Source organism: Gigantopelta aegis, chromosome 10 (genome assembly GCF_016097555.1).
Source record: "Gigantopelta aegis isolate Gae_Host chromosome 10, Gae_host_genome, whole genome shotgun sequence".
Taxonomy (NCBI): Eukaryota; Metazoa; Mollusca; class Gastropoda; order Neomphalida; family Peltospiridae; genus Gigantopelta; species Gigantopelta aegis.
This window is the reverse complement of record NC_054708.1, coordinates 34,468,866-34,480,906: the sequence shown is the minus strand read 5'-3', so window position 1 is coordinate 34,480,906 and position 12,041 is coordinate 34,468,866. Positions and strand designations below refer to the sequence as shown.

Genomic DNA, 12,041 nt, shown 5'->3' with positions numbered 1-12,041 from the left:
GTGGGGGGGGGGTGGGCACTACTTTTTTTTATAAACAACTGAAACACTACAGAAATTAAATCCCGAGATGTGTACGCTATTTTCTGGAGTAAAAAAGAAGGTGACATTCTCGGGGGGGGGGGGGGGGGGGGGGGGGTACGGCCCTGTTCTTATTCTTAGTTTGTTCTGTTCTAGTATTGATTTCTGTTACAATTTGTTTGTTTTTTCAACTCATTCATTTCTGTTTACAGTGTATTCATCTCATTAGTTTCTGTTAAGTTTGTTTAGTTCGTATTATTAGTTTCTGCTAAACTTTGTTCAGTTCTCATTATTGGTTTCTGTTTGTTTGTTCAGTTCTCATTCGTTTCTGATTACAGTTTGTTCATCTCTCATTAGTTCACGTTGCAGTTTATTCATTTCTCATTATTGGTTTATTTTAGTTTGTTCAGTTTTCATTTGTTTCTGTTTACAGTTTGTTAATTTCTCATTAGTTTATTTTACAGTTTGTTCTGTTCATGTTATTTATTTCTGTTATAGTTTATTTTAGTTTGTTCAGTTCTCATAATTGCATTCGGTTACAGTGGTTCAGTTCTCATTTGCTTCTGTTTACAGTTTGTTCATTTTTCACTAGTTAATGTTTAGTTTGTTCAGTTCTCATTTTTTCTATTCACATTTGTTCATTTATCATTAGTTTATGTTACAGTTCTGTTCTTGCTATTGATTTGTGTTAGTTTGTTTAGTTCTCATTTGCTTCTGTTTAGTTTGTTCAGTTCTCATTACTGATTTCTGTTAGTTTATTCTGTTGTCAATATTAGTTAATATTACAGTTTGTTTTTTCATTATTCATGTCTGTTACAATTTGTTCAGTTCAAATTGTTGACTTATGTTACAGCTTGTTCAATTCATATTGTTGACTTCTGTTAGGCCTATAGTTTGTAAAGTTCGCATTTCTGGTTTATGTTACAGCGTTAAATTCCCATGGTTGTTGTCGGTTATAATTTATTCAGTTCGCATTGTTGACTTTGTTACAGTTGTCACTACAAGTTTATGTTATAATTTGTTCGGTTCTAATTATTAGTTTATGTTACAATTTGTTCAGTACTCATTATTAGTTTCTGCTACAGTTTGTTCATTTGTCATTAGGTTTTTTTGGGTTTTTTGAACAGTTTGTTCATTTGTCATTAGTTTATGTTACAGTATATTCAGTTCTCATTATTGTTTCTGCTAGTTTGTTCAGTTCATAATAGTTTCTATTTAGAGTTTGTTCATTTCTCATTATTAGTTTCAGCAACAATTTGTTCAGTTCTCATTTGTTTCGGTTTAATTTGTTGATTCCTCATTATTGGTTTACGTTAAAATTTGTTCAGTTGTCATTATTGTTTTGTTCTCTTCTCATTCGTTTCTGTTTACTTTGTTCACTTCTCACTAGTTTATGTTAGTTTGTTCTGTTGTTAGGTGTTTTATTTTTTTATAGTTTGTTTAGTTCTCATTCGTTTCGGTTTACAATTTATTCGTCTCATTAGTTTCTGTTTCTTCCTATTTAGTTTTCTCAGTTCTCATTAGTTTGTTAGTTTTTTTTATTGTTCTCATTATTGATTTACGTTAGTTTGTTTAGTTCTCATTATTTATTTGTTAAATTTGTTAAGTTTTTGCATTCGTTTCTTTTTACAACTTGTTCATTTCTAATTAGTTTGTTACAATTTGTTCTGTTCTCGTTATTAATTTCTGTTAGTTTGTTTAGTTCTCATTGGCTTCTGTTTACAGTTCAGTTTTCATTATCGATTTCTGTTGCAGTTTGGCCGTTCTAATTCCTGATTTCTCTTACAGCTTGTTCTGTTGTCAATATTAGTTACTGTAATAGTTTGTTTTGTTTTCATTCTTGATGTCTAATACAATTTGTTCAATTCTCATTATTGGTTTCAGCAAGTTTGTTTAGTTCTCGTTCGTTTGTTTAGTTTGTTATTTCCTCATTATAAGTTTGTTAAAATTTGTTCAGTTGTCATTATTGGTTTCTGTTTAGTTTGTTCACTTCTCATTGGTTTAAGTTAGTTTGTTCTGTTCTTAGTATTGGTTTCTGTTAGTTTGTTTAGTTCTCATTCGCTTCGGTTTAGTTTATTCATCTCATTAGTATCTGTTTGTTCATTCCTCATCATTAGTTTGTTCATTCCTCATCATTAGTTTGTTTAGTTTGTTCATTCCTCATCATTAGTTTCTGTTTAGTTTGTTCATTCCTCATCATTAGTTTGTTTAGTTTGTTCATTCCTCATTATTAGTTTGTTAAAATTTGTTCAGTTCTCTGTTGATTTGTGTTGATTTGTTCAGTTCTCATTATTGGTGTTCGTTAGTGTTGAGTTCTCATTATTGGTTTGTTCAATTCTCATTAGTTTAATGTTACCATGTATTCAGTTCTCACTGCTGTCTGTTGCCGTTTCAGTTCTCATTCATTTCTGTTTAGTTTGTTCATTTCTCATTAGTTTACCATTTTTTCAATTATCATTATTGGTTAGGTTAGTTTGTTCAGTTCTCATTCGTTTGTGTTTACTTCATTAGTTTATTCAATTCTCATTATTGGTTTCTGCAACAGTGTTCAGTTTTCATTCTGACATCCATTTCAGTTTAGTTTAATTCCTCATTATTAAAAAAAAAAGTAAAGTTTGTTTTATTTAACGACGCCACTAGAGCACATTGATTTTTTATCTTATCATCGGCTATTGGACGTCAAACATATGGTCATTCTGACAGTTTTTAGAGGAAACCCGCTGTCGCCACATAGGCTACTCTTTTTACGACAGGCAGCAAGGGATCTTTTATTTGCGCTTCCCACAGTAAGAATAGCACAAACCATGGCCTTTGTTGAACCAGTTATGGATCACTGGTCGGTGCAAGTGGTTTACACCTACCCATTGAGCCTTGCAGAGCACTCACTCAGGGTTTGGAGTCGGTATCTCGATTAAAAATCCCATGCCTCGACTGGGATCCGAACCCAGTACCTACCAGACTGTAGACCGATGGCCTGCCACGACGCCACCGAGGCCGGTTTCCTCATTATTAGTTTACATTAAAATTTGTTCAGTTCTCATTTCTGTCATTAGTTTGATTTCTGTTTATTAGTTTGTTAGTTTGTTCTCATTTGTTCTTTCGTTTCTGTTTAGTTTATTCATCTCATTAGTTTCGATTACAGAGTGTTCCGTTATTTCTTTCCGTTATAGTTTGTTCAGTTCTCATTATTGATTTGCTAGTTTGTTCCGTTTCTGCTAGTTTGTTCCTTTCTCAATAATTTCCATTGCAGTTTGTGTTCTAATTATTAATTTACATTACAAATTGTTCAGTAATATAAAATAAGAGAAAATGTTTGTTTTTGCTGTCAACAGCCTAAGTCCCCATAATTCACAAGAGTTGGGGTGGGACAGCCCAGTGGTAAAGTGCTTGCCTGTTGCTCAATTATATCTAGGATAATTCTAGTTGGTGGCACCAAAGACTATTCCTCGTTGCAGTCAGTGGTCCAAAACTGCTGTAACAAAGGCCATGGTAAGTACTATCATGCCAATAAAAATGCAGCCCATGGAATGACAGCAGCAGGTTTCATTTTTCATTATAATTTATCCAGTATTTAACCACGACAGCTTGCCCTCTTGAACATATCTCTGGGTTAAAGGCATACTGACATGGATTTTAGGACTTTATTTCTCTAAAAATGGATAATAAATAAAAATTACATTAATTGTTGGAAACCAAATCTAGCCATCGCATCACCTAACTGAACCATGATGGTGAAAAATTCATGTCATCCCTCTCAGCAATTTTAGTTTTTGAACTATGGACCATTGCCATAATTCAATTATTTTTTTACAAAATGTCATTAATAAATGGAGCATGGTGGTTACGAAGATGGTTGAATAAAGTACATTTAGGGACAAATCTAATTATTTTTTGTTCAGGTAATACTTTGTTAGACCATTAAATAGGTCAATGGCCTGCGATAATATGCCTTTAAGTTTAGCCAACTGTTTGTTGCAAACGTTTGCTACACTGGTTTTATACCATACATTAAACAGAATGACTACTTTTGGAACCAGTAAACTACTTTGCAAACATTTAGTAAATAAATAATTGGCTGTATTTCATGTAGGTGTGGATACGTACCTCACTGAAGTGTATTTGAATGTCACTGTATTTGAATGTCCAGTCAAAACAAAAGTTGATATGTTCTAAATGCTTAAATATTGAAAATAGACTGGAGATTAGCTATAAGAAACAACCTTTGACTACCGCACTTAACCTGTTGAAAACTGTAACCGCTGTGCTTTTAAATTAATATTACTATTTATAACTTTTAGCTTATACAGTATCATATGGTTTGAACTATTTTCGAATACTGTCTGACAAGCCTAGATGATGTCTTTTTGTATATTTATATTTATTCAGGTAAATGATACAATGTGACACTAAACCCCCGGTAGTAAGAAAACTGATTGTGACAATAAGAAAACTGATTGTGATATATAGCATTTACCATATGAAAAACAAACACACATTTTATGATATGGGACTTTATACTATATGAACACAACAAAAGAATCAACATAAAATCTAATACAGTGATTTTCATCTGTAAAATAAAACCAATTGTTTTTAGGTTACGTGAATAGATCCAGGAAAAACAAATATCCAATGAGATTGATCTCATCCCCTACTTACCTACTTTACTTACCCCTGCTTATTAATTCTCAGACAGATGGCACATTTTTGGCACTATTTTAAAAATGCTTTTTTTTCCCCTCAGGTTTTTTGTTGTTGTTTGTTTTGTAAATAGTCCGAACATTTTAGATTAGCGACCTGTCTAAACTGCTAAAATTTACTGATACTTTTGTTTACTTTTACATCCGGTCATGAACTTTAAGTACAGTATTAAAATTCTAGCAGACATTTTTCCTTCTCAAACTTGCACCCACCTTAAAGGGACATGTTTGAACCATAACTGAATATGGGCACCTTAACAGTTTTGTCTTGTGCCTTAAAAAATAAATAAAATAAAAACAAAACCCAAATAAATTAATGCTTGCATGCACTAATATTCTTCATTTATAAGCCATATATAAGATCTAATATTGGCTGCGAGTCATATTTTGTACAATCTCTTTTCATCACAAAAACTATTAATTTAGTGAGAAATTCTTTTTATTAGTGCAATCAGAAATGTGGCCATGTTCAACATATAAAGAAGAAAAATAATAATGTGAGGACCTTCTATTTTTCAAATCCATCAACAGTTAGAGAACCAGTTGAATCTAAGAGATCAGGTCTTTCTGACTAAATTTGACATGATGGGTCTAATTGAATTAATACATCAATACATCGATAGTGCCACACATTCCTAGTATTTACTATGAATATTCAGTAATTATATGATATGGAGAAATAAAAAGAAAAACAACTAAGGTCTTTAGCCTCCATCAAAATTCATTTTTTGTACTCTACAAGTCATATTGGTCTCATCACAATGCCACAACTGTGTTTAATATTAATGGTTTGCCCTTTGTTTTTTTAAATGATATATATATAAAAAATAATTTTTTTTTATTGCAAATGCCAACAACTTTTCTATCCCCTTGTATTCTACACATTTACGAGGAAACTTGGAGCGTGTACATTCAGTGAAAGCAAGCATGAAGGATATGTGGTATTATCAGTATACAGACATATTAATATATTTTAATCATAAATCAAATGTTACATAAATAGAGGATTCAACTCGAGCATTTTCAATAATCCAGACAAATATCGATTAACTAGACAAGGTTATTTTACATATTAAAAAAACATAAGTAGTGAATTCTATTTATCCTATAACACTTCTAAAATAATTTAAATTTAAAAAAAAGAAAAAAAAAGAAAAGAATTGTGAATCACAGTACTAAAGTCGCCGCCATTGGTAATATGATGTCATCATGATTAGCAAAAATTAGTTTGATGTCACACATTTTAACTAAATCTTTAAAAACCTTACGCTCAGGTATACAGATCTTGTTGATTTGTAAGCAAATGACCCATTCACAGCAACACATTACCTGGAGACCTTGCAAATTTGTTTACCATTATTAACCGGGTTAATACACTAAATTATCACATGGGTTTATGACATGGATATAATGGTTAAGTTATAGGATAAAACATATTATGTACCGATACTGTGTCAATAAAAGAGGGACTTGACATCATTAAAAGTTTTAGTCACCATATATTTCATGTTTTAAGTAATCAAATTCAACTTTTTTTCTTTGCTAGAAGTCTTCCTTAAAATTAGTTGACACTGCTGTAAACAATATATATATATAGAAATAAACAAATTAGTACTAGTAAGCACTCGTCAAATGGTCGATTAATTACTAAAATTGTTTTATTACATCAATGTAATTGTAAATAATAATAATAATCAAAACAAATTAACAAACTGATTAAGATAAATCTAAATCTTAAGTGATATATATGGCATCTTTATTTTGTCACATTTTAAACTCTTTGCAAGTTTTGTCATACTAGTATTCATCATGAAATAAAAATATATCTGTACAAAAATGTCTTAATACTAATGCCCAGTTTATCATCAGCACCACACCGGATACGTGGGGCTTACCCTAAGTGTTACTGCATGCTAACGTACACCTCCAGCTAGAGTCTGAATGCTGTCATCAAACCGAGTGTGCTCAGTTGTCAACGAGGATTCCCCAACTTCAACCAAAAGAGTGAAACATCAGCGTGAAAAACCACAGAGCAGTACAATACAATCTCAGATAAAACATCTAACATTACCCTGACCAATGGGAAGTTATCAATAATACACAATGTTATAAAGCAAACTAAAAACTGAATATAAAGACTCAATACAGCCTGCTCGTAACTGGATTTAAAAATGGATTTGACTAACACAAGTGGAATAATGTAGAGCAAATGAAAATCATGAAACTACCTATAACAACACAAACAGATGATTTCCACTGAGTAAGTTGTACTGCGTAGGACATTGACATTTATAGCCACACTACATGGTCTAAAGACATTTTAAGAAAATAATATTTGACATAACAGTACAATCAATAAGGACTTTACTTATAAACATGGTAAATAATTCAACCAAAAAATAATGTGGGTTTGATAAGTAAAACAAGACATGCCACTTCACTTAGTGCAGTAAATGTCCATACCAAAATATGAATGCCAACCATGAATGAATTTATAAAATATATAACTTAAAACCCAATTTCAATTAAATAAAGTCTATATATTTACTCAATCTGTTAGTATTACAGAATAAGATATTTTAATGTTACTGGTCATAATTTCTGAGTTATGTACCTTTTCTGTTTTACAAAAAATTAATTTGGATCGACTAGAAACATTATGTCAACCAGAAACACACTAGAACTGTAAAAATTAATTATTTAAAATTACAATCCCTCTTCCTGACTTGATATTTTTCACTAACTAAAACTACACATATGTACATATATGTCTAAGTAAAATGCACAGGAAATTAATAAACATGCACAATTTCATTGTGTTGTAAGTTTCTTTCAAGTGTACCAGTTCAACAAAAATCATGAGTGCTGTGATGGAGGTGGCTCTTAAAAGGGTCTTTTATCCATAAAAATAAGTTATGATTAATAAAACTTGACTACATTCGGATTCCTTCACTATAAACACATTATATTCACAGTAAATAATAAACTCGCAATGTTTACATATTAATAAACAGTCAATAATTATTCAATCAAACAAAAAGGCATAATGCATCTAAAAAATCCCAAACAAAAGAAATATAATTCACAAATTTTTCTGCAAGAATACACATCATTAAAATTATTAAAATAACAGTACATCAAAATAAAACTATCTCCAGCAGACAAAAACTGTAACAAAATACCGGTAACAAAATACCGGTAACAAAATATTTACATAGTAAATGCTCAACCAAAAATAACTTTCTATTCATATATTTGTGGAAAGTAAGTGTCATGGACAACATTCTGGTAATTTACTACATTAAACAAATAATAAATGTTTTTTTGTGTTTTAAAAAAAATCTTCATACAACAATACTTAACAAATATTACTTAATAAGTAACAGGTTTAGAAAAACAATCCAGTTTTTAACAGATTAATATCTTTATTTTCTAATGTTTTCACTTGTGGTGTATTTACCAAATCCGTACCAGAAAGATTATGTCCAAATCTAGCTGCAGGAAACTTTATGGAATACTCTGTTTGGAAATTATCTTAAATTTTACTTATATTATGGTGAGATGGGCCTTGTACCTACTGAAGAGGAAGCTGGCAGTGGTGAGCTACCCCCCCCCCCCCCCCCCCCCACAGCAACACATCACTATTTGGTGTCCAACATAGTTATTTTGACACTTGATTAACACAAAGGTCATTCCTATTGAAAAGCAGCAGATCATGTCAAATGCATTTTAGCACATACAGGACAGTACATACCATGGCCTTTGATTGTCCAGTCATGAGGCACTGTTGTGACAAAAGAAAACCTGAGTCCACTGAGGGGGATTGATCTAGTGACCCAGAGACAAGCACTCGGTGAGCTACATCCCACCCATGGGTTGGTCGTTAAGTCAAGTTCCATACAGGTAAAAAGAAAACCAAGATAATAATCACATGTTAACAAGTTTTAGATAATTTTTGTTTTATATTTGTCATTAATAGTTTTCAATTTCTAATGGAAATGGAATGTGCTCATATAATAAATGGACACAAACACTGATACAAATACCAAAAAATAAATATACCTACATTTTCAAATTTATAAGACTCCAAGAATTATACAGAGAATATGTAACCTTTAGTCATTAAGATACATCAACCAACTTGTAAGATAAATGGTATCCAACGGTCACTCATGTAGTATTCTCTATATACAACCACTTAAGATTTTTATGATTGGTAAATTAGTACTTTCCCACCATTCAACAAACTTTGGCCTATTACAACTTCTATAATATTCATTCATGATTTATACATATGGAAATAAATTAAGCAACACCCAATTCACAGACCTATACTTCTGCGAATTATGAAAATAGAGCATTTTCTTTAATGATTTATTGACATGTGGCATCTTGCTGAATAGCATGACTTTCGTGGAGATATTTAATGCACGTGCAACAACGAACAATGCACGTGAAATGTCATACTCTCAACAGTGTTGAAATCAAGTTTGTAATGATTACATGTCACACTCTCTCCTGTCAATTTGCATTGAATATTCAGTACCATAATTGTCATGGCACGTCATAAATTGTCAGAGGCGACAAGGTGGCAAATTATTGGCATGAGAAATGCAGGAATGTCCCTCAGACAACTTGGCGCAATATTTCCATCATTTCAAGACTGTTGAACAAACACAGGGCTACCAATGATGTTAAAGATCGTCCAAGACCTGGCAGACCCCATAAGACAACAATAAGAGAGGATAGAACATTGTTGAGACTTGTTAGGCACCGTTCATGGGACTCGAGCTTATCTTTAAAACAACAGTGGTTACCAGGGAGAGCCATTTCCTACAGGACCGTCAGGAATCGGCTGAAAGCAGCAGGATACAGGGCCAGAAGACCCATCAAGCGTATAAAACTGTCTCCAGCTCACAAAACAGCACAACTTGCCTGGTGTAATCAACGTGTTTGCTGGAACATTGCATCATGGCAGAGGATTCACTTTTTTGATGAGAGTCGTTTCTTATTGCATATGGTGGATGGTCGTACACGTGTCTGGAGACAAAGGAACACAGCCATGGTTCCCCGCAATATCCAGGAGACGGTTCCCTTTGGGGGAGGATCAGTCATGGTATGGGGATGCATTTCCTTGGGTTGCAAGATGGACCTCATCACCATTTGTGGTAAACTTAATGGGCCTCGGTATCAACAGGAGATCCTTGAGAGAGCTGTTGTCCCCCGTTTTGATAATCATCTTCTAGCCACAAGACCCATCTTCATGGATGACAATTCCAGGCCTCACAGAGCACGCGCTGTCACCCAGTTCTTGCAACAGAATGCTGCCGAGACCATTCCAGGAGTCCAGATCTCAATCCCATTGAGCATCTATGGGACATTTTAGGCCGTCGTGTTTGACAGAGAGACCCACCTGTCCAGACTCTCAATGAATTGACTGCTGCTTTGCATGAGGATTGGAACAGGATTCCTCAAAATCAAATCCAGAGATTGATCCAAGGAATGAGGTGGCGTCTTGAAGCAGTTATTCATGTGCAGGGAGGTTACATGAGGTACTGATGGAAAGTCAATATTTGGACTTGCCAGACATTATTCTTCAATTCTGTGAACCAGATGTGTGCATGGTACTGGCAGTTAAGTCTGTACAACAACAGTGAAATTCGTAATGTTTTTGAATGAAATGAAGACATTTTCCAAATCTGTATCATCTTCAAATAAACCACATTATGTCATGGTATTATTGGCTTTGTTTCTCCTCATCCCTTTCTGTTCATTGAAAATTTCATATGGTATGGAAATCTTTGCCACATTTCATGCACCAGTTCATTAAAGTCGCTCAGTCTGAGCAAATACGGGTGTTGCTTAATTAATTTCCATATGCATATATTCAAGTTACAATGTGAAAATGCCCCGAAAAATAATGGAAGTGGCACTGGTATTCAAACAGTGGCCAATTATTTACTGATTGCCTTCCAACCTAAATGAACCCTTCGGAGAACAGAGATATACACATGCACAGGTCAGCATGTGTGGTGCCACATCCTTTCCTCAAAAACAATAAATGTTTGGTTGGGCCATCCCAAGAGGTAATCCGATTTCTCAAGTGCACTTTTTATGTCCGAACACCCAATACTTCTACTCAGAACTCTCACTCAAATCCCTTATTTCCAACTGCCATCCAAGCTGTTTTGCCAGCTATGGTCCTGCCCATGCCAATAACAGGACAAGAACCCAATACTTAAATTAAAATTACCTAATTCATCAAAGTATTTGCCGAAAACATAATATATTTACAAATACAAGTTTGTAAATGTTCCTCAAATTAGAAAATGTGTTCCCTTGTAGTGGGATGGTTACTCAATTTAGACTGATTTAAAAAAAAAAAAAAAAATTAAATCTGTATTACATGATTCTTAATAAAATATGTTCACTTATTTTGTGATGGTTACTCAATTTAGAATGATTAAAAAAAAAAAATCTGTATTACATGATTCTTAAATTATGAAATGTTCAAATAGTCATATAATTATGGAATTTGAATATCTCTCACTATAGTTTTTTCACAAACATGACAAGGAAATTCAGACAACTAGTGGCAAGAAGCGCTTCCTCCTAGCTTGCTCCATTTATGAAGCTGTGTTAAAAGCTCTCGATAAGTTTCGCCCATCCTAGAGACGAGTTAATGCCACACACGATTCCAAGGACGAGGAAGAAGGCCATCATCATCCCAGCTGTCCCAGCATTCTCCGGCTCCACCTGCCTGGAATATAAAAACATCCGTCATTGGGCTGCAGACAGTACGCTATCACAACAGAAATCGGCAAAGATGTTGCAAGTAATTTACAAAACACATGTAGTCCTTCCCAAAGGGAATGCCTTTTTTCATACTATGGAATTTACTACAAGCTATTTATTTCTGAGCAACATAAAAACATCCGTCATTAGGCTGCAGACAGTACGCTATCACAACAGAAATCGGCAAAGATGTTGCAAGTAATTTACAAAACACATGTAGTCCTTCCCAAAGGGAATGCCTTTTTTCATACTATGGAATTTACTACAAGCTATTTATTTCTGAGCAACATAAAAACATCCGTCATTAGGCTGCAAACAGTACGCTATCAAATCAAAACAGAAATCGGCACAGATGTTGCAAGTAATTTACAAGACACTTTCGGTCCTTCCCACAGGGAATGCCTTTTTTCATACTATGGAATTTAATTAAGCTTTCTACATTGGACACAAAAATAGTTTTTTTTTTTTTTGTTATTTCCAAAACACTTTTACTTTTCTTCTTATGTCAAAACAAACTGAAATTATTAG

The 12,041-nt window shown here is 33.3% G+C and overlaps 1 protein-coding gene across 2 annotated transcripts in view; it reads right to left on the bottom strand.

Annotated features, from left to right (window-relative positions):
- Nucleotides 1-11,339: 11,339 nt before the first annotated feature.
- LOC121383223 (equilibrative nucleoside transporter 1-like) overlaps nucleotides 11,340-12,041 on the bottom strand; it is a 73,707-nt gene continuing 73,005 nt past the window's right edge. For both annotated transcript variants that reach the window (XM_041513110.1, XM_041513111.1), the window contains one exon: nucleotides 11,340-11,478. In XM_041513110.1, coding sequence (XP_041369044.1) covers nucleotides 11,358-11,478 — 121 coding nt within the window. In that variant the 3' untranslated portion in view covers nucleotides 11,340-11,357. The remainder of the gene's footprint in view (nucleotides 11,479-12,041) is intronic.